Consider the following 23,380-nt stretch of genomic DNA (forward strand, 5'->3'; position numbering starts at 1 on the left):
CTGTGTTCTGTTCCATTGGTCTGTATATCTGCTTTAGTGCCAGTACCATGCTGTTTTGGTTACTGTAACCTTGTAGTATAGCTTGAAGTCAGGCAGCCTGATGCCTCCAGCTTTGTTCTTTTTGCTTAGGATTGTCTTGGCTATACAGGCTCTTTTTTGGTTTCATTGAAATTTAAAGTAGGTTTTTCTAATTATGTGAAGAAAGTCAAGAGCAGCTTGATGGATAACTACTTTAAATTTCATATGGAACCAGAAAATGGCCTGCATAGCCAAGACAATCCTAAGCAAAAAGAACAAAGCTGGAGGCATCATGCTACCTGACTTCAAACTACACTACGAGGCTACAGTAACCAAAACAGCATGGTACTGTTACTAAAGCAGATATATAGACCAATGGAACAGAACAAAGGCCTCAGAAATAATGCCACACATCTACAACCATCTGCTCTTTGACAAACCTGACAAAAACAAGCAATGGGAAAAGGATTCCCTATTTTATAAATGGTGCTGGGAAAACTGACTAGCCATACGCAGAAAGCTGAAACTGGATCCCTTCCTTACACCTTATACAAAAATTAACTCAAGATGGATTAAAGGCTTAAATGCAAGACATAAAACCATAAAATCCCTAGAAGAAAACCTAGGCAATACCATTCAGGACATAAGCATGGGCTAAGACTTCATGACTAAAACACCAAAAGCAATGGCAACAAAAGTCAAAACAGACAAATGGGATCTAATTAAACTAAGGAGCTTCTGCACAGCAAAAGAAACTAACATCAGAGTGAACAGGCAACCTACAGATTGGGAGAAAATTTTTGCAATCTATGGATCTGACAAAGGGCTAATATCCAAAATCTACAAAGAACTTAAATGTACAAGAAAAAAACCAACAATCCCATCACAAAATGGGCAAAGGATATGAAGAGACACTTCTCAAAAGAAGACATTTATGCAGTCAACAAACTTACGAAAAAATCCTCATCATCACTGGTCATTAGAGAAAAGCAAATCAAAACCACAATGTGATACCATCTTACCCCAGTTAGAAGGTTGATCATTAAAAAGTCAGGAAACACCAGAGGCTGGAGAGGATGTGGAGAAATAGGAACACTTTTACACTGTTGGTGGGAGTGTAAATTAGTTCAACCATTGTGGAAGACTGTGGCGACTCCTCACGGATCTAGAACTAGAAATGCCATTTGACACAGCAATCTTATTACTGGGTATATAGCCAAAGATTATAAATAATTCTACTATAAAGACACATGCACACGTAGGTTTATTGCAGCAATCTTCACAAGAGCAAAGTCTTGGAACCAACCCAAATGCCCATCAACGATAGACTGGATAAAGAAAATGTGGCACATATACACCATGGAATACCATGTAGTCATAAAAAAGGATGAGTTCATGTCCTTTGCAGGGACATGGATGAAGTTGCAAACCATCATTCTCAGCAAACTAATACAAAAAGAGAAAAACAAACACCACATGTTCTCACTCATAAGTGGGAACTGAACAATGAGAACACATGGACATAGGGAGGGGAACATCACACACTGGGGTCTGTTTGGGGGTGGAGAACTGGGGGAGGGATAGCATTAGGAGAAATACCTAATGTAAATGATGAGTTGATGGGTGCAGCAAATCAACAAGGCACATGTATACCTATGTAACAAACCTGCATGTTGTGCACATGTACCCCAGAACTTAAAGTATAATAATAAAAAAGAATCATAAAGCTATTGTGATGATGAAAAATAAAAGATAGTGTTACCCTTAGTAAATAAAACTGAGTTGTAAGAAAGGAGAGTCATTTGTTTGTTTGGTTTTTTTAGTAGAGATGGGGTTTCACCATGTTGGCCAGGCTGATCTCGAACTCCTGATCTCAAGTGATCCACCCGCCTTGGCCCCTCAAATGTTGGGATTACAGGCATGAGCCACCATGCCCGGCCAGAGGGGAGAGTTATCAATAGAAGGGAAAACAGAGTCATCACACCAAAAATGCATTAAACAGAGTCATATATTTATTTCAAAACATTAAGTTGACTTCCCATTAATAAATAACACTGAGTGTAGAAAAACTTGTGCACATTCTATAAAGACAATTTATTAAAGAATCAGAGAAAAAGACAGTTCTTTACCTCTAGGCTATTGATAAAACCATCTAGGAGTAGGAACAGCCTCAGGAATGTTACAGGGGAATTGAGGGAGGGCAAGAGAAGAGTTGATAAAATGAGGAAAAAGGTTCTACTCTCCTTTCTTTCCTGGGGCCTTAAAATTAAAAATCTGGAATTGAAAAATATACTTTCGGCCAGGTGCGGTGGCTCAAGCCTGTAATCCCAGCACTTTGGGAGGCCGAGACGGGCGGATCACGAGGTCAGGAGATCGAGACCATCCTGGCTAACACCATGAAACCCCGTCTCTACTAAAAAATACAAAAAAGAAACTAGCCGGGCGAGGTGGCGGGAGCCTGTAGTCCCAGCTACTCAGGAGGCTGAGGCAGGAGAATGGCGTAAACCCGGGAGGCAGAGCTTGCAGTGAGCCGAGATCCGGCCACTGCCCGCCAGCCTGGGCTACAGAGAGAGACTCCGTCTCAAAAAAAAAAAAAAAAAAGAAAAATATACTTTCACACACGTATCTGCTTCAATGGGTGCTGCCTTTCTCAGTCTTGGAGAAGAATCACACTAGTTAGTGGTCAGGTCAAAAATTGCACACAAGTTCCCAATTTTAGTCTAGGTTAGATCACTCTGGTTAATCATAGGGCCACGATGCCCTCAGAACTCAAGCAGGAGCTGCTGCTACTTGTGCTTAAAGCTGAGGCACAAACAGAATATCATTAACTGGAGAACTGAAGATGCTGCGCAATGCTAACAGTCCCTCTCAGAGGTTCTGCGTGGCTCTGAGTCCTTTCAGTGCAGTTGTTGAATTAACCCATCATCCAGCGAGCTGGCTGGTAGTTCAGCCCCTCCACTTCCTGCAGCTGCCGGAAGACACACTCATCAGGCAGTTGCCCAGGGCTCTCACCCATGGGGGGAACCCATCTGACCACTTTTTTTTTTTCTGTAAACCTCAACTGAAACAGAATCTCACAGATGTGGGGTCCCCCTCCTAATTGTAATAAACGTTAGAGAAATGCTCCAGAAAGGAACAAAGGGAGACCCTCTCAGATCAGCCTCAACCCAGGGTGGAATAGGCCTCCTCTGGGCGGCTTCAGGGCACAGAAAAGACCCTCAGCTACTCCTGGCCTCCCCGGGTCTCTTTCCCAGAAGACACAACTTTCCAGGCTGTGAAAAGTAATAGAAGCCAAAACCCTCAAAGCCACCACTGCTCTCGGGAAGTTTTTGAGTAGGATGAGGAAGAAAGAAGAGAGCTCTCCTTCGTTTTGTTACACGATCTTGAGGCCAAGAGCAAGTAGAAGAGAACAAAAGAGGTTTCTTCCTGGTACTACAGATCAGCAACAGTTTCAGAGGGAAGCCTTGGCTCCGGTTCTGGTGCATTTCAAGATAACCGAAGGCCAAGACTTAGCCAAGGAAGGACACCAGCAGATCAACTAGATACGCTTTCACTTCTGTGAGTGTTAGAATCACAGGGGAGACTTTTTTTTTTTTTTTTTTAAGCTGGGGGAACCTCAGGAATCTCCTAGTTGAATTTCTTCATTTTCCAGAAGAGGCCCTGAGGCCTGGAGAGGGCAAGCAGCCTACTGAGGCTGCACAGCTTGTTTTATCTGCTTGGGGGTCATGGAGAGGGGCGGAGCGGCTGCAGTGAGCAATAGGATGCAGGGGAAGCTTGTGCGCCACGTGATGAGTTACATTCAGCCCCCCTGCACATGAAAACTTCCCACCCCTGGGCTCTTTCCCGTTGATTTGTCACGGAAGTGGACAGGTCCTGGACTAAGCTTGTCCGTGGGCTTCCCGCAGGAGGGGAGGAGGAATGCAGGAGTGTCTTTACTTCCCAGTTCGGGAGGCCACCTGGATGGCTTTGATCCACTCTGTGCGCTCTTTGGGGCTGGCCGCTTGCAAGAAATAGTGCACTTCATCTGCTGTGATGATCTCAAAAAGGTTCTCTTCCTCACTCTTCCTGCCTGGGGAAAGAGAAGGAGAATGGTAGCACACACGGGCATCAGAAAGACCACTTGGTCCACCCTTCTCTGCAAGCCACGAAATCTCTGTTTTCTTCGTGTTCTAAGGAAATTGACTATGTGGCTTTCAAACATACAAACAAGGTATGATTATAGAATAATTCATTGCACAGTTATATGTATAGTATTGATACAGTAGATACACAGTATGATTGTGTGTGTATATGTATTTTTAAGAAACAGGTAAAACACTTAAGGAGAAACATTTTCTTTCATAGTTTACAGGCAAACTAAATTTCTCACCTTGGTATAGCAACAGTGTTTAATGAGTAACCTCTAATAGTTCCTAATGGGTACCTTCCCTCTGCTCATAATATAAATCAAGGGTTGCTCCTGATATCTATCTATCTACCTGTCTTTCTGTTAATATAGATTTATATTTATAATATACATTTATATATTTATATTTATAATATGTGTGTGTGTGTGTATATATATGTTTACATACATACACAAAGCCAGACCTACCAATAGTACCACAAGTATAACCTGAACTGTTTTGCATCAAGGGCTAAGTCAGAGTTCTGCTGAAGACTAAAAGGCAATAACCTGGTCAATACTGTGACAAGGCTTAAAACATCACAAATCAAATAAAGAACCAGCATGCTCTCTGCCCCAAAACCAAAGTATAATTCTAGGTGGTGGGAGTGGAGGTGGGCAAATTCAGGCACAGTTAAACTCTAGGCATTTGCAATCATGATGTTTTCCTGTCAGCCTTTATCATACTACAAACCAAAATGTCAGGACAAAACCAGGGTATGGGATGTCAAAACCACATCTCCCCAGATATACCATTTGTCCTCAGCACCTGAGAAGTCAAACTACACCCACGTGGTTATTCCATGCACCAAATCATAGCCTTGTGGTCTGGGGTCCTCTAGTACAACCCCTTCATTGCTCTTCTTCTAAGCCATTGTGAAGTGATGGAGTTTTCCCAGCATTGCTTATGGACTTGCTTGAGGCATCCACAAAGCCATCCAACTCCCCAAGGCCTGGACAGCCTGGACAGCAGTTTGGAGACAAAAAATAACTCTTGGTTTCTCCAAGGTTTTCAGACAGGAAATTCATTCCTGCTATTTTTTTTTTCTTTTCTTTTCTTTTTTCTTTTTTTTTTTTTTTTTTTTGGCAGTGGGGGAGGGGGACAGAGTACTGCTCTGTCACCCAGGCTGGATTGCAGTAGCACAATCTCAGCTCACTGCAACCTGCCAAGTTCAAACAATTCACAGGCATGTGCCACGACACCCAGCTAATTTTTGTATTTTTAGTAGAGACAGGGTTTCACCAGGTTAGCCAGGCTGGTCTCGAACTCCTGACTACAAGTGATCTGCCCTCCTCAGCCTCCCAAAGTGCTAGGATTAAAGGTGTGAGCCACCATGCCTGGCCCATTCCTGCTTATCCTGATTAATTAATTGATTGATTAATGTTGGCCCAGGATGTCCAGGTGTGGGAGGGGAGTCTGAGCGGACACACCTCTCTCACACAGAAATTCATCTTACCATTCGAGTTGCTCTCCACTGAAGTCACCACACAGCCTCTCAAGTGAATTGCTCCCAGGGGATCTTCTGCCTAAAGAAGAAAGGAGTTGTTTGCTATGTTTCCAAAATACAGCATACAGACAGACCTCATCCTCTTGGTGAAAAAGCCAGACTCACTCTGGTATACATCAGGGTCCCCAAAATAAGTAAGAGCAGAAGGAGATTAAAGAAAACTGCTTCCAAATCTAGGGTCCTCCCAGATCCTCCACACCCTGCTTCAGTGGGCCTAGGAGGCTGGATGAGAAAATGCAAGTCAATCTGGACTTCAATCTAGAGAAAAGTGACAGGAGAGGTGGTGACGCTCAGGTCACTGTATCCCACCAAAAAAGAGCTACATGTTTCCAGAGCTCTTTGGTCCCACGCACCTGATGCAGCAATATAACCATCAAGGGGAAGTCAAATAGCCCAGTGCTACAAGCAGAGGCTGAGCACCCTACCCAGAGTTGTCTTCATGCTTTCAAAGTGGTTCATTTTACGGTGGAAAAAGCCCTCTTCAACAATCAACAACCCAAATTGCTGGATTTCATACCCTCTTCCAAGTTGATCTGGATGAGGAATTATCACCTTTATGCATATTAAACCATGGACTGATTTCATTCCCCTGAAAATATCAGACTGGGGAAACAATATGTTGAGTTGACCAAATAAATTACAATATAGTGATATTTTGTTCCATCCCTAAGCTTATACTGACCTCAGAGGCCCAAGATCTCAGATCTTTGCATTGAAAGTAGATAGAAAAAGGTAGAGGAGAATGGGAGAAAAAAAAAGTGGGCCAGTAAAGAGAAAAAGGGGATATCAACAGAGTAGAGGGGGAATAGGAAGCCCCGATTATAAATGAAGTGGATTTATTTACTTGAATGGATGTAGGAACCACAGGATCTTACCCCAGCAGGGTCGTAGTAGTGCAGGTAGGCAGGGTCTTCTCTCAGGATGAACTTCCTCACTTTCCAGTTTTTCCTCCTATGCCCCTGTATCCAGGATCAACATCAAAAGAAAGGATGGTGAATTCCCAGCATCACTCTGCACATACAATACCTACAGGATAATTATTTGCTGAATTGAGAAAAGAAAGAGAAAATGAAATACTAACTCCAGGATAACAATACCCCAGCCTAGGTCTTTGTCAGGGAGATAGTGCTACAGCCAATTAATAATTTGGATGTTATTAGATCAAAGAGGTGGATTGAATTATTTCTAATTATTGTCTTCCAGCTTTAGTATGATATAAGGCAGTATTGAGTACAATGTACTATGTTAGGTAATGTAGGGGGAATAAAGAGGCTTAAGATGAGTTTATGATTTTTTAAGATTTAAAAAAGTTTTAAGATTTAAAAAATCTTTAAAGAGTTTATGACTTATGTTGAAATATAAAGTAGCAAATGCCCAAATCAAATAATTGGTATAGATAATGGATCCCAAAGGCATTAAGTAAGAAATGTGTGATTGTGGGTTTTGGATATCAAAGAAAGCCTCATAAAGATCTGCACTTATCCATGTGGGATGCAGGATTTAGATGGGCAAGAAAAGGTGGGTAGGAGGACAATTGACAACACAAGAGCAGAGGTGGGAATGCAAAAGACATACTCAGGTATTGCTGAATAAGACCAGTCTGGCTAGAATGTAGGGTTTGTGAAGAGCAACAGAGGCAAGGTGGGAAAAGTGGACAGGGATTCAGTGGAAATAAAATGCAGGGTTTGTTGTTGATGGCTTTTGAGTAGGAAGTGAAAGAATGACAATTATATTTAAGAAGATTAATATGGTGACAAAACACAGGATGGACCAGCTGGCTAGATTAAAGGAAAGCCAGGAAAAAGATAATAAGTAAGAAAGAATTCATTAGGGAAGGATCACAACAATCCAGCCGTAAAATTATTAGGAACTAAATCTTAGGTAGTTGCAGTAGGAGTGGAAATGCATGTTCCTATAACAGACATGACAAAGAAGGAATAAGAAGAGGAGGAAGAGGAGAAGGAGGAGAAAGAAGAAGGAGGAGGAGGAGGAGGAGGAGGAGAAAAGGGGGAGGAAGGTAGGAGGAAGGAAAGAGGAAGGAAGAAAGAAGAAGAAAGAAGGTGACGACTTGTCCTTTCCCAATAGAATTAAACACTGACATTGTCTAGACTGAGTTTTAAGGGCGGAATTTGTGTCTTGCTTATCTTTGCTCCCCAGGGCCACAGTGCCTGGCATACAGCAGCTGCTTCATATCTGTTTGTACTTGCCATGAGTTGCCAAGTTATTTCCATTAGTGTATAGCAGATTTTAAACTGTCACGGTAAACCTGACTCTATGATTTCCCACAGAAAATTCAAATAACTTAACTCCAGAAGCCAAAAATAATATTATATTAAAAGATACATGGTTTCTATCTTGCCAATATAAGGAATATTATTTGTAATTTTTTTTTTTTTTTTTTGAAATGGAGTCTTGCTCATCGCCCAGGCTGGAGTGCAGTGGTGTGATCTCGGCTCACTGCAAGCTCCGCCTCCCAGGTTCACGCCATTCTCCTGTCTCAGCCTCCTGAGTAGCTGGGACTACAGGCGCCCACCACCACGCCCGGCTAATTTTTTGTATTTTTAGCAGAGACGGGGTTTCACTGTGTTAGCCAGGATGATCTCGATCTCCTGACCTCATGATCCACCCGCCTACGGCCTCCCAAAGTGCTGGGATTACAGGCGTGAGCCGCCGCACCCGACCTTGTTTGTAATTTTTAAACCACCACATATTGGCAAGCATGTATACAAATTTTCCAACATTTTTCATTGTACTTGTGCTGAAAGCAGTAAAACGTGTGTGGTTTTAGCAAACAGTGCCTCCTTTATAAATCCAGAGGAGCTTCAAGGAAGCTTTCAGAAATGGGCCTAAGTTTTTTAGCGAAACATTTGGTGAAGGAACTCATTTCCAAAGAACTTTCTGCTTCCTGAAGGATGGAGCTGGAACCCCTGCAGAGTCATATGCAAGGACAGAAAATATTCCTACCTGCTATATCATGTCCAAAATGGCTTTTGCAAAGCATCGACTTCCAAAAGTATACATTGCTGCTCTTTGCCTTAAGTAATGTTGCCCTTCAGAATAACGACACAAAAGTTGCCACCCCATACCGTTTCCTCTTCACTGACAGACACACATATCATGCTGTATTGCGCAATTGCTGGACAATCACCAACTTATTATGAGTTAATGGAAGAGGAAGGCAACAAGAGGATGTGAAATCAGCCAATGTTGCCCAACCACCATATTCCCTTTAAGCCCTCACTGACATCACAATGTGACACACTGAAGAGTTGGATGTTAGTGGTACATTTCTGGTCATCTTTCACTTAATGAGTATTTTCTAAAGAATATTAAGAAATGCTTGTATGCCTCGGGTTTCCAAGAGTTGCCACTGAACTGTCAAAGTCATCTACTTATATTTGACTTAACTAGCTCCCCACGTTTTCATTGCCTATGATAAATCAAGAAGGATGCTGAACTCTGCAGCAGATACAAGAGAAGCATATATAACACATTGTTCCTCTCCCTCAAGGAATCTAAATGTGGTTGAGAATTAAACAAGCAGATACTTTATTCATTGTTATAGCAGAAGCAATTACATAAAAAGGGATTATATTGAATGTAATCTAAGATCATTCGTCCTCAAACTTGTTGCCAAGTAAGATTATTTATCCTGGGATGAGAAAAGTGGAAATAATGGGGCAGGGGTGATGGCCTCCAGTAGGCCACAGCTACTTCCCATCTGTGAGGTGTGGAGCACAGGTGTCCTTTTTCATTATAACAAGGCTTCTATAAGGTTAATCCTGGCTAACTCCCAGCAGCAAACACCAGGGAGGCTTACTTTTGGATTTTAAAACAAAGTTTTAAAATTCTGAGAATTCCCTTGGGTGATTTTGATGTAAACCATGGTTACTAACCACTGAGCTAAGAGATTAGAAACATCAAGGGGAAGTGTCAATTCAAATTGAAAAGGTTTTTGCTCCCCATTCCCTGAAAAAAAAAATAAAAATCAGAGGAAAGAATATTGGAAAAGAACAAAATTCCTGAATGCACATAGATATCTGTTTTCTTCACATAAAAAGGAAGCTTCTAAGAAAGACTATTTAACTTGTATACTGATAATAGAATAAATTCGCTTTTAAGAAAAAGGCTGGCTCAGTGGTTCTCAGCCTTGGCTGCACATCAGAATCAACTGGGAGCTGTAAAAATCCAGAGGCTCTGATTTAATTGGCCTGGCATGCAGTTTTAACAGTTCCCTAGGATATTCAAATGTGCACCAACTAAGCTAGCTAAGGCAAAATTGTACCTATCAAAGGCCAGGCAAAGGAAGGCAAAGGAAAACACGTAAGTTCAATCCTTGTCCCTATTGTCTTCAAAATACCTCGAGCCACCATTACCTACACACAAGTTTTGACCATCCCAGGTCTCCTACTGGGCTGCTTCACTGAGACATGGCTCCAGTCCAACTTTATCTACTCTTTATTAACCTTCTTCCTTGGCTTTCCAAGAGCCCCATTCTAGATTAGGGCTTGTCCAATCAACTAATTCAAGAAATAGCTGATAACAATATAGAATGATGGAAGAAATCAACAAAATAAGGAAATTCCCTCCCAAGTTACTGTTCTTGCTTTCTCCCAAGTTACTGTTCTTGCTTAATAGCCACATTCCAGCACCTGCAATCAAAGAACCAGGAACATAGGAATGTTTGTCAGAACCAACGAGAAAGCAACAGCAGGCAAACTGTCCATGGGCAACTGCCCGAGCCTTCCCGGTGTAAGGCTGGCCCTGCCCCATGCCTTTCCTTTAATCTAGCCCGCTGGTCACCCTGTCATCAAAAATATTACAATAGTCCATGAATTCTTTATAAATCCTTGCCATATACTTCTTAGGATACTGTTCTCTTAAAACCTGATGTGAAGGTAATTTTTCCATTCGAATGTCCCACTTCCCCCAGTGAAACTCAAAATCCATACCTACACCTCCTTTCAGCTAGCCCAGCCCAGAGTCCCTCTTTATAAATGTAAATATGGGCTCTTCTCTGGTTCTTCCCTCCTTGCCCATTCCATTAATCACTAAGATGGACATTCAGGGTCCTAACATGAAGTAAATCAAATCCCCGAGTCCCATGGAGCCTATAGACAGTACGTGGAAATCTCCTGATGGTAACCGATTCTCTCCATTATATACTGAGCAGCGCTTTTAAGGCAGCTCACAGTGCAGCCAGGAAGGCAAGACCTTGGTCCTGCAAAGCAGCCTTGGCCTCTAAGATGCCTTGTACTAGTATCAACTAGCTTCCCCCTGAATATTCTCATGTCTTCCTGCGACTTCCTCCACCAGGTGCTGGCCCTGGCTTCCTCAGTCATCTCGGCCCCTGTCTATCTCTTACCTCTTGGCATCATAGGCTCTGGCACCTGGTAACCGACTGGGGCTCCTCAGCACTCCCCAGCCCTTGCCTCCAAGACTGATGGTGGCCTGTACCTTTGGACACCTGGACATCCCCCCAGGACTCTGTCCATTCCCTCAATCTGCATTTGACTTTTGCCTGCTGTTCCTGTGAACTGGCCTCTGCACGCCCAGGTTTCGGTCTTGCTGTGCCCTGCCCACAGACTGGAATGACTCTTCTCTGCTCTCAGTGGTGTACTCTGTTCCTCTTCTGGGCGTGGCCTGTTCCTGTTTTCCTGGTTGTTTTGAAGGGAGGAGGGACAGGTAAAATGGAAGTACTTTTACCATGGGACAGCTTTGTCTTTTGGATGCCATCTCTTAGACAATTTATCTCCTCCGGCCATATTTTTCTTGAAACATCTTTTTTTCACTATGATATGGATAAAAGAGGCATTTTCCTACTTGCAGGGACATCTTCTGCCCTGTCAAACTCAATCTTCCTGACCTAAAGCCACTTTCATATCTACAGAGCTACTCATCCGTCTTTCACTCCATGAGTTTCATTTTCTGCTCGACTATTAACCAAACAAACCAAAAGTCACTGGGTAACTTAGAAACAAAAAGGACCTTGTAAAGGGAGAAGGCTAGACGGGAGCAGTGGTGGCCACTCACCTGCTTCAGTAAACATCCCTGCTTGATAATGACCCCTCTGAATTCTTCTTTCAGAATCACGTCATCATCACTGGAATTCTCTTCACAGAAGAACCCACTGTCTGGCTGTTGGGAAATCAAACAGCAAGCTGACGTCACCAGTCTTTGGCACATTGCGACTTGTGCCATCTCCATTTCCCCCCTCCCCTCCAGCCATAAGGGCAGCCTCCTCATTTTCCTCCATTCCTGTGTACATCCCAATCTGAACTTTAAAGGTCCTTGATAAGCGAGTTTCTCCTCCTCCTTTTACTTGTTTCAGGGGTTGTTCCTTTCTTGCCTCCACTCAGGTGTGATTTTGTCAATATCCTTTTATTCTGGAGGGTTTCCCAAGCTGTATACTAACTTTAGCTCCATCTTCCTAACCAGGCACATGTCTGCCTTCAAAGCCTTCCTTCTCTTGGGATATCACAGTCACATCCTTGAAAGCAGGACAGGCTAATTTCTCATTCACAATACTATCACCAGCTCAACATTAGCCACTGAGGCCCCTCTTGGAGAAAAGTGAAAGCACGTGTCCAGCCTCTTCCCCTGAGGTTATGAGGGAATGGGGACTTGCTCAGCAAAAGTGGATGATGAATCAGACCGAGGAAGAGGAGCCACTGTGATGGGTATTTTTAGAATCCTGCATTGAAATGGCTATAAATGGCCAGATCAAAGGACCGAAGAAAAAAAAACAGAAACAGACTGTGGAACTTCCCCTAAAGTGAAATGAAACTCTCTAGGGTGTTCACTTCATGTTTATAAGAAGGATGGTTCTCTTAGGCAACTTCCTAACTTCTGTGCTCTGATCCAAAATAGAAACAAAACTGCCAAAATCCCCCAAGAAATCCACCATTGCTGAATTTCTCAGGTGGCCTAAGAATAGGTTGACATTGTATAATACAGTGTTTCCCAATCCTGGGTAAGCATACTGTGGGAGGTACACAAGATGACTGCAGGAAGTGACATCTATGGACACATTTTGAATTAAGAGTCACGTGTTTTAATGTACATTTGGAACAATGCACCTAACACATCAAACCTGTGATTTATAGCTTCCCCTCTGGAAAGGAAGTTGCAGGAGGGTGGGATTTTTGCCTGTCCCCCCAGCACGCTTGTCTATATGGCTGTATCTTCTTGTCTTAGAGAATGCTTGCCATGGACTAGGGTCTAAGACAGTTTTATAAATGAATTACTGCTTAGAATAAGAATAGATAGTTGGGAGGCAGAGGCGGATGGATCACTTGAGGTCAGGAGTTCGAGACCAGCCTGGCCAACATGGTGAAACCCTGTCTTTACTAAAAATAGGAAAATTAGCTGGGTGTGATGGTGCATGCCTGTAATCCTAGCTACTCCGGAAGCTGAGACAGGAGAATCGCTGGAACCCGGGAGGCGGAGGTTGCAGTGAGCCGAGATGACACCACTGCACTCCAGCCTGGGTGACAGAGTAAGACTATGTCTAAAATAAATAAATAAATAAATAAATAGATAGGAAATAATAAACTTTAAAATATCCATCAAAAATTTTTTTTTCAAGTAAACAGTAGTATCCTTTTATAATAACAAATTCACTTGGACAGGGCGAGTGTTGTGGAGAGGGCAGCTGTTGAGTTGGGAAATGCTGGTATAACAGAAGCTCTAAATGGGCCTGGAAACTTCAGGTATTTCCTTGTTCTTCCTGGCTGACGTCCCTACCCGCTGCCTAACAGCGCTCTGTAGACGTCTACGACCTGAAATCAATCTAGAATCTGCTCAGGGCAGCCTCCCTTACAGGAAGAAGAGATGGGGAGCTTTTCTTACAAAGTAGTAGAAGGCATCAGGGTTGTCCAGGAAAGGGTTTTCAGCAGTTCCATCCACTGCACTCTTGGACATGTCTCCAGCAGGCTGCAGATACCCCTCATTGAGCAGTGATGAAGCGATCATGAGGCCTTCCTGGCGATTCCTAACAGACTGGTTGGATACTAGCCAATCAATGACGCAGTTACCTACATGGGACAAGCACAGGGAAGGTTAACTCTTCCTTACGGAAGAACAAGCCCCTGACAATCACCCCTGAACTGACTCCAGCGCACCCACAGGTCTGACTTGTCTTGTCTCCCCTGTTATTTCAAGAAAGAGAAAACAAAATCAGTGGGATAGATACCCACTAGAAACAAACAAACAAACAAACAAACAAAATTTTGTAAAGGGTTTTTAAGAACATCTACATGCTGCTTAAGAAGAAACACACGACCAGGTATGGTGGCACACCTGTTGTCCCAGCTACTCTGGAAGTTGAGGCAGGAGGATCACTTGAGCCCAGGAGTTCAAGACCAGCCCAGGCAACATAATAAGACTCCATCTCAAAATATAATAACTTTAAAAATAAAAAAATAAAAAAGTCTTTGTCAAAAAAAAAAAGCAACATATGCATCAAGGAAATGGGTTTTACTAACCCACTCACTTATCCCATTAATGGACAAACATTTACTGAGTACCTACTAGATGCTAGGTACTCTACTGGATGTTGGAGAAATTCCCTCAAGGACTGTAAAAGGGCATGATGGGTGTAATAAATAAGTCTTGTAACAAGTACTCTGCTATAAGTCAGTTGCGAGACTACTGGGTCTAATCTGAAGGTGTGAAAGAGGTGGAGGAGGTGAGAGAAGAGGGTTGTGCATGCACCATCAGGAAAAGATTCATACAGGAAGTGACACTGGGCAGAGGCTTAAAACATGAGTAGGCGTTTGCCAAGCATGTGAGGCAAGATGCAGAGGGACCAACACAGGCTGAGGGGGCAGCAGTGTGAACAGATGCACTCAGGCACAAAGCAGCCCCACGGGGCAGGGGAGGAGTTGGTGGAAAGAAGGCAAAAGGAAACAAGAGGAGGAGGGAGGTGAAGGGTGGGTGGGGAGAGCTTTGATGGCACAGTAAGAAATTTGACTAATGGGAAATCATTGCAAGTTTTTAAATAGGAAATAATGTGATGGCTATATGTCCTAAATTAAAATTTGATGACATCACCTGCACTGATTGTCATGCCTTTGCAGAGTCTAGCAGGGACCTTGAGAAATCATTTAAGCAACCTTCTGCCTCAAGAGATGATTGCAAAGAGAAGAAAATGAAATTGACCCATACTTTGGATTATTAGCAGGTTACAATGAAGCTTTCTATTAAAAACAGCATGTTTGTTCTTACAACAAAAAAAGGATAAATATTTGAGGTGATGGATACACTAATTACCATGATTTGATCATTGCACAATGTATATGTGTATCAGAACATAATTGTGCCCCATAAACATGTACCATTATGTGTCAATTTAAAAACTCAAAAATAAAAAGCAGTGTGTTCCTTACAAATGTAGCCAACAAGGGAGTCAGCATGACAGCCTGCCTGTCCTGTCATCCAGGCAAAAGCAGTAGGGATGCCGCCCTCAGAACAGGAGTGACAGCAGTTGGATAGCGAGCCTTCCGTGAATTTCATATATGAAAGGCTTTTGCTCACTTTTCTTTCTGTACAAGGATAAACTAAGTGACACTGCATTTCTTCTTTCTATCTTCATAGCAGCCTGTAAAGAGGCAGGGCAGTAAGTGCAGTCCTCATTTTAAGGATGAGAAAACTAAGGCTCAGGGAATTTGAGTGATCTTAGACCAAAGTCACAACTACCCTGGGCTGTCACTTTTAAGTGTTCCAACCCTTGCATCCATGCCCACTCGGTGAGGCATGCTGAAGCCTGAAAGATAAGTTTGGTCTAGTCTCCCAGTCGTCGGACATTTAAGGTCTCCCATCACGTGTCAGCACTGCTGGGTCCCAGGCTCTGCTGCAGCCTTCATCTCCCAGCCGAGGCCACCTGACTCCCCCATGAAGGCTCCACCCATAGAAATGTCCAGAATCCACCCTGATCTTCAACAAGAGGGATTTAAGAGGTACTAGCCCACCTGGAATCTTAGGGATTACAGGCCACTTTCAGAGGCCAAGGAGGGCAGATCACCTGAGGTTGCGAGTTTGAGACCAGTCTGGCCAACATGGTGAAACCCCATCTCTACTAAAAATACAAAAATTAGCCACAAAAATTACAGATGTGGTGCACATCTGTAATCCCGCTATTCAGGAGGCTGAGGCACGAGAATCACGCTTGAACTTGGGCAGCAGAGGTTGCAGTGAGCCAAGATTGCGCCACTGCACACCAGCCTGAACAACAAAAGTGAAACTCCGCCTCAAAAAAAAAAGAAGAGGAAGAGGAAGAGGAAGAAGAAGAAGAAAGAAAAAGAAGAGGAAGAGGAAGGAAGGAAGGAAGGAAGGAAGGAAGAAGAAGAAGAAGAAGAAGAAGAAGAAGAAGAAGAAGAAGAAGAAGAAGAAGAAGAAGAAGAAGAAGAAGAAGGAGAAGCAGCAGCAGCAGCAGCAGCAGAAGAAGAAGAAGCAGCAGCGGCAGAAACCACCCAATACTCTGGGACTCAGTAACACATTACACAGGAAATCAATCTGACCTGGATTGTATGCCCGAGGTGACACTGAGATCCCCTCCTGTTCCCTTTGCCCAAGGTGGTTGCAGTGACCTCGGTCCTGCTAGAGTTAGGACCTTGCCTTGCTCTTGTCACTTTCTCATACCACCACCCACAGCTTGGTGTCTTGATCCCAAATCTCAGCCCTGCCTTGTCTGATGCTTGTGGGCTGCTGCCTTAACTCTGAGGCTCATTCCCCCGGAGGACTGATCATAGCCTTTTCTCCTTAGCCTTGCCAATCCTGACCTGGACCAATTTCATGGATTATCTGTTGACGGCACATCCTCTTAGATTCCACATTTGCTGTATCAGCTCGGAGTTTTCTTCCTTTGATCTCTCTTGTCACCATAAGAAAGCCAGGCCTGGTATCTGACAAACTCAGTACCAAATTATACATCCCATTTTGCTCCCCCTGATGAACCATCAGCCCTACTAGGCTGGTCAGTTTCTTTTTCTAGATGCATATTCCGCACACGTCTGTCTCATAACTTTGTCCTCACCATCCTCTGCCCATCCTCTGCCCTGCCACCTCATCAAAAATCCTTTCAAAAGTATTTAATGAAATTCTACCCATTTTTCAGGGTCAAATTTGGGTGCCACATCCTATTCATCCCATCAACCCCTGAGTTCTTTCTCTTTTTCTGAACCCCTGGAATTGGTTGTACAGACATGTGACCCCTTAAAACACAATAACCACTTGAGCTTGCACCATATAGCACTGAGTGTGTGCCAGGAACTGCTCTACACACATAATGGCAAGCCTGTGAGGTAGGTGCACTGTGATTATCCCCACTAAATAGACAGAGAAAGTGAAGCACAGAGAGGCTAAGTCATTGAGCCAAGGTTTTGTAACTAGTAAGTTGCAGAGCCAGGATTTGAATCCAGGTAGTCTGGCTCTAAAGGACATGTTTTTAACCACTACACCATACTACCTAAACTCATAGCACCTAATACCTGACCCTGTGCAGCCTCTGATAGCCCTAATATTGAACTTACATTGTATGCTTTAATCCCTGTTTATCGTAGTAAGGGTTGCATCTTATCCAATTCTGTGTCTATTTTTAGTAAGCCTCAACATAATGCCATTTATTGAGGAAAAGAATCCTTTGATTGGAACGTTAGCTTGAACAAATGTTAACTTGAACAAATAAAGCTTGAACAAAATCGTTAGCTTGAACAACAACTTTCTATTTCACTCTGCAGGAGCTTCATTCTCAGGCTCACCAGGCTGCATTCTGGGACCCCTTCCAACCCCCATACCTCATACCCCGACCTCACAGACGAGGCCAAAGGAGGACTCCATATCGCCTTCCCAGTTGCCCTATTTCAGGCCCGCAAGTGCTTTTACCTGTGAAGCAGTGATTAAAAATCTTCTTGTCCTTCTCTAGATTCAGTTCTTTTATTCCTTTTTCAGTGTCTTTCATGGACAAATATAAGGCACTGCACAGAGATTAAAAAAAAAAAAAAGAAAGAAAAGAAAACCCAGTTGGATGAGTGGGGAACATTTCAGAATGGTAAGTTCTGTCTGGGAGGTGAACACAAGCTCCCCATCCCCAGGTATCCCCTGAGCTTAGTCTCCCTCCATCAGATCATAAATAGTGGAGGGGCAGCATTCATATCTGCACGACTCTGTAGCCTGCACGGCGTTTAGCAATGCTGGGAGGTACTTAACGACTCCTAAATTCTCTTAAATTCATTCAGCTCTTTGTTGATTTAATTATTGGCGCCTGGGATGGAAAGTTGCCCCAATTTAGAGGTCAAAGATGAAAGGTTCTCAGGGTCCATTTTCTATACATTCTAGATCTTTAATGTCCCACAATCCTCATGTGGGGAAAAGAAAGAGATCAGACTGTTACTGTGTCTATACAGAAAGAAGTAGACATAAGAGACTCCATTTTGTTCTGTATTTGAGATGCTGTTAATCTGTGACCCTACCCTCAACCTTGTTCTTGCAAGAGACATGTGCTGTGGTGACTCAAGGTTTAACGGAATTTGGGCTATGCAGGGTGTGCTTTGTTAAACAAGTGCCTGAAGGCAGTATGCTTGTGAAAAGTCATCACCATTCTCTTAATCTCAAGTACCCAGGGACACGTACACTGCCAAAGGTCACAGGGACCTCTGCCTAGGAAAGCTCGATATCGTCCAAGGTTTCTCCCCATGTGATAGTCTGAAATATGGCCTTGTGGGAAGGGAAAGACCTGATCGTCCCCCAGCCTGACACCCGTGAAGGGTTTGTGCTGAGGAGGACTAGTATAAGAGGAAAGAAGGCCTCTTGGCAATTGAGATAGAGAAAAGCATCTGTCTCCTGCCCGTCCCTGGGCAATGGAACATCTCGGTGTAAAACCCAATTGTATGTTCTGTTTACTGAGAAAGGAGAAAACCGCCTTAGGGCTGAAGGTGGGATGTGCTAGCCGCAATGCTGCTCTTTATGCACTAAAAAGGTTTGTGGAGATGTTTGCATATGCATATCAAGGCACAGCACTTTTCCTTAAACTTATTCATGTCCAGAGATCTTTATTCATATGTCTTACTGCTGACCTTCTCCCTACGATGATCCTATTATCCTGCCACTTCCCTTTTTCTAAGATGGGAAAGAAAATGATCAATAAATACTGAGGGAACTCAGAGACCGGTGCCAGCGTGGGTCCTCTGTATGCTGAGCACTGGTCCCCTGGGCCCACTTTTTCTTTCTCTATACTTTGTCTCCGTGTCTCATTTCTTTTCTCAAGTCTCTCGTTCCACCTAACAAGAAACGCCCACAGGTGTGGAGGGGCAGGCCACCCCTTCACCTCATATCCCAATTCTTTAATGCTCTTCAAGGGACCATCTGTGGTAGACATTTGCCTTTAAGAAAGCGAATGCTTCCACTAAGCATGTCTTATCTTTAAAATGATGAGATATAAGGCAAAACGGTGAGAAGTTCTCGTTTTTGTCCTTGAAGTAATACATCAAAGATAGCCTAACGAGAGAAGTTCTAAGCAACAAAACAGAAGGCCCCTTCCGTGTAGCCTGTGGCTCCCTGTAGTCCCAGCATTTTTCCCACTTAGTTCTGACAGCCCTGGCCAGGACTGTGGTCACTCGATGGCCCCCGTCAGCAGCTGCAGCTATACTGGGTGCCTCCTTGGAGCTCTTTGCCAAAAAGCTTTTGTGAGGAGGGGGGCTGCTGAGTCTTATTCAGCTCAGTTGACAAACTCTGTCAGACTCCCGTGCTATGCCAAGTCTTGTGTTCGTCATGCAGAAGTGCAGAAGGGGTGTCTTTAGGCTCCTCTCAGTGCCTCTCCCCACCCCGCCCTCCATAGAAACAAAATTCTTGTTGGCCATTTTAAGCAGCCAGCATGGGATTCTTCCCGACAGGTCTCCTGTTTCAGGGAATGCTCAACAAAAAAGCAAAACCACCTAGAAGAAAAGGATTCCTAACGAAAGGAGCTCATGTGACAAAGATGTGAGATATCCAGGAAGGAAGAAATCCCATTCCCAACCTCTGTCAGGGGCTAGATCTTCCTGTTGGCCTCTGACCACCTTTAGGCTACAACTATCACCTGCAATTCCAAGTCAGCCAACATCAGAGGCCATTAAACCAGGTCAGGACATAAATGGCTTCCACCAGGATGGCTGTTTACCCTGGTTGGCCTTTCCTGAGTGTGTAAACGCGTGAACTTGAACTTGAAACCTTGCTTGCTTGGATGCATAGCCCCTGCCTTTTCCTTTCTACCTGAAGATCCTAAAGCTTTATTTCAAGACTAACTTATTATGGCTACTTTATAAATGCAATGATTATGTTTCTCTCTCTCTCTCTCTCTCTCTCTCTCTCTCTCTCTCCCTCTCTCTCATACCCAGTGTGAGGGAATTTGTACTCCATTAGCTTCCTCTCCTCAGCTGGTAGGCCTTGGATCACTCCTTCAGACCCAGGTAAACATTTTAGTACACCAAGTGCCAGTATTGACCTGGCAGAGTGGATACAACATCAGAGGCAGCCAGAGCAAGCCTTGGAGCGGGATCTGCTATGTTTGTGTCTATCAGAAGGAACGGGTAAAGAGAAGTAAACACAGAAAATCACCCTAAGTCAATGGTTTCTGGCAGTCGAATGGACCTCCTGGTAGATTTCCTGGCAAACTTCTGGCCTCCTTCAATGCATTTAATGGCCTTCTTGATATCCCGAACCCAGGCGTCTCTCTCCTCCAGGAAGGCTGCCTGGAAGAAGTGGTCCTGCTGTTTGGTCGTAGTGATCTTAAACACAAACTGAAAATCAAAACATGTCCCATTAGGAATGACTTATTTCAAGGGCTTGGGGCCCCTCATGAAGCAGAGGCCATTGGCCTAAAACTGTTCTGGTCAAGAGAAACCCAAATGCCAGGGTGGGGTGTGGGTGGTGGTGAGAGGGACCAGCCCAAGGAGCACCACCCACATTGTAGGCGATGCTTGCACCAAAAGGTGAGTGCCTGACCAGGGGTTCAGGCAGCTCTTGATGTCAACTCACCATCCTTTTGCCAAAGTCCTGACAAGGGCTAGTCAGAGTGCTCCCTTTCAGTGGGATCATTCCTTTGGGGCTGTTGTCACTTTTCTTCTTATAGAATTCAATTCCATCTTCTAACAGTACAACCCACATGGGTTTCCACGTATTGAACACGCTCCCCTGTAATGACAACCAAAATAGCTGAGATGGGCAGGGCTCTTTGCAAACTGTATTTTCTTCCTAACAGGAAAGATTCTATATTTACTTACAGTTGGTTTTTAAAATGTTTTGTGACGTCATCTCTGTTCCTTCAACACAAATCCTCTGAAATCAGTGGCTTCTTGGGGAGCCATTCTCATTTCTACTCCCAGTTCTTTGCCCAAGCTGACCCCGCTCTCTGGAATACTCCTTCCCAACTCTGCCATCTCCTCTTTCTCCCCTTGCCTAACCTCTCCCCATCCTTCAGGGCTCAGCTTAGCCACCTCATGGATGAGGCTTCCCAAACTGCACAGACCGACCCTGATCTCAGGGGCGCCTCCCGCTTTTCTCACTGAATGTGCCACACGTCCTGGAACTTGGTTATATACTTCCTCATATAGTTCTTCAATTGTCTTCAGTATGGTGATCTTTCCTTCTCCGTGGCAATTGCACTATCATCAGGTACTTTCCTTGGCTCATGATACTGATCACACAGGGGATGTTCATTAAAATAATACAAAAGAAGATCATTTCCGAAACTGCCAAATGCTAGCAGCTATCACATTTCATTGAAAAGAGCAATCAGTCCTTCTTATTGTCTACTTCATCCCCAACCAAACCCTTTCCTGCTATGATTTCCCCTGCACCTTCCTTTTCATGCCTGGTTCACACCATTAAGAACCACAAAAGAGCCACCTCATAGTAACATTCTCACCCCCGCTATGTGTAAGAACTGCCGGCAGATCTTGCTTCTGAAACTACATCTTACACATGATCTTAGAGTATAGTTCTTTTTTCGAACTATATCATGTATTTTTACATGTTTAACTGCCTATTTTGAGGAGAAAAAAACACAAAAATGATAATTATTGGTGTTCAGTTGGAAGGGTTTTATTTTTAAGGGTTTTAGAACATTTCAATTCTTGGGAGGGTTAGTCAGAATTGGAGAAAGAATTAAATATCCTAAAGCCTAGTGGTTTTCAAAATATGGCCTGCAAACCAACTAATCTGACTCACTGAAGACAGGTATAAATAAAAGTTGGTTTTACCCCAAATCTGCCTTCACTTATAAGCTCTGGCAACGCTGCTGAGATGGCTGGTTGAATCTTAGATGATCTAGCTCAAGCACTATCTCTCTCTCTGTCTCTCTGTTATTTTATTTTATTTTATTTTATTTTATTGAGACACGTCCTCTCTGTGTCACCCAGGCTGGAGTGCAATTGCACAATCTCAGCTCACTGCAACCTCTGCCTCTCAGGTTCAAGCAATTCTCCCACCTCGGCCTCCCAGGTAGCTGGGATTACAGGTATGCATGACCACACCCAGCTAATATTTGTGTTATTTTTTTTAGTAGAGACAAGGTTTCACCATCTTGGCCAGGCTGGTCTTGAACTCCTGATCTCAAGTGATGCTTCTGCCTCGGCCTCCCAGAGTGCTGGGATTACAAGTGTGAGCCACCGTGCCCAGCTGGCTCTATTGCTTTCTTACTGCCCACACTTGTGTAAGCCACTTGCCCTCTCTAAGGCTCAGTTCCCAGCACTAAAATGATAAGAATGACTACCTCCGAGATTTCTAGCACATATGAAATGAAATAATTTGCATAAGACTTTATAAGTTCAAATGTGCTCTACAAATGAGAGGTTGTATTATTAAATATCTTCACAGATGGCCATGTATGAATGTCTTCCATGCTTTGAGTTTCCAACACAATGAACAGCTGCTCCTTCATCCTCCCTATTCTCAGAAAAATGATAATGAACTGGTATCACTATCATCCCAATGAGGAAGAGTCAAAAATATTTAGCCAGTTGCCATGTGGAGTAATGAATGGGAAAGCTGAAGGCTCTGAGGATCTGCATGAATGTATTTGTGAGGAAACACACCTCCCTTTGGTTTCTCTTCTGGTGGAATAAGGTTTGGAGTTGTGAATAATCCAGCCTGCCTCAGACTTGCAGGCCTCCTCCGTTATTGTATGACAAGTCATACAATGATGCTTGAAGTATTTAGGATGCTTCAATGTATGCTATGATTTGGGGTCAAACCTTGAACCACATTTGAGCCTCATGTCAATCACTTATTAGTTATACATGTCTTTGGGTAAAATGTTTAGTATTTCTGAGCCATAGTTTTTTTATTTTCTAAGAAGGAGACAATAATTCCATCTTAAAGCAAAATAAGTATTAGATTTAGATCATGTATAAAAATATATATAAGTATATAATGCATGTGATATGCTTATATGTGAACAATGTACATATGCATTATACTATATATATTTTTAAATACATATGTATACATATGTTTTATATATAAAGTGTGTAAAATCACTCTGTCAACTATTGCCACCCAACTATATGTTCCAGGAGGGCAAGAACTTACTTCACCATGATATTGCCAGGTGTTCAATCAATAATTTGTGGAATGAATGGTTGTAATTAAAATCACATTATGACCATAAGAAAATATTGGGGAAAATCTACAAGACATTGGTCTGGCCAAAAAT

General features: G+C 43.3%; 1 protein-coding gene across 1 annotated transcript in view; it reads right to left on the reverse strand.

Moving 5' to 3' along the window:
* Positions 1–2,008: 2,008 nt before the first annotated feature.
* The window catches only part of PLEK (pleckstrin), a 33,731-nt gene continuing 12,359 nt past the window's right edge, over positions 2,009–23,380 (reverse strand). The window contains exons 2-9 of the mRNA XM_001094492.5: positions 20,704–20,859; positions 20,284–20,465; positions 17,575–17,666; positions 13,543–13,727; positions 11,725–11,829; positions 6,567–6,650; positions 5,641–5,710; positions 2,009–4,087 (exon numbers count right to left, since the gene is read on the reverse strand). Of these exons, the coding sequence (XP_001094492.1) occupies positions 3,951–4,087; positions 5,641–5,710; positions 6,567–6,650; positions 11,725–11,829; positions 13,543–13,727; positions 17,575–17,666; positions 20,284–20,465; positions 20,704–20,859 (1,011 nt within the window). The 3' untranslated portion in view covers positions 2,009–3,950. The remainder of the gene's footprint in view (positions 4,088–5,640; positions 5,711–6,566; positions 6,651–11,724; positions 11,830–13,542; positions 13,728–17,574; positions 17,667–20,283; positions 20,466–20,703; positions 20,860–23,380) is intronic.

The sequence above is a fragment of the Macaca mulatta genome, chromosome 13 (assembly GCF_049350105.2).
Source record: "Macaca mulatta isolate MMU2019108-1 chromosome 13, T2T-MMU8v2.0, whole genome shotgun sequence".
In the NCBI taxonomy this organism is placed as follows: Eukaryota; Metazoa; Chordata; class Mammalia; order Primates; family Cercopithecidae; genus Macaca; species Macaca mulatta.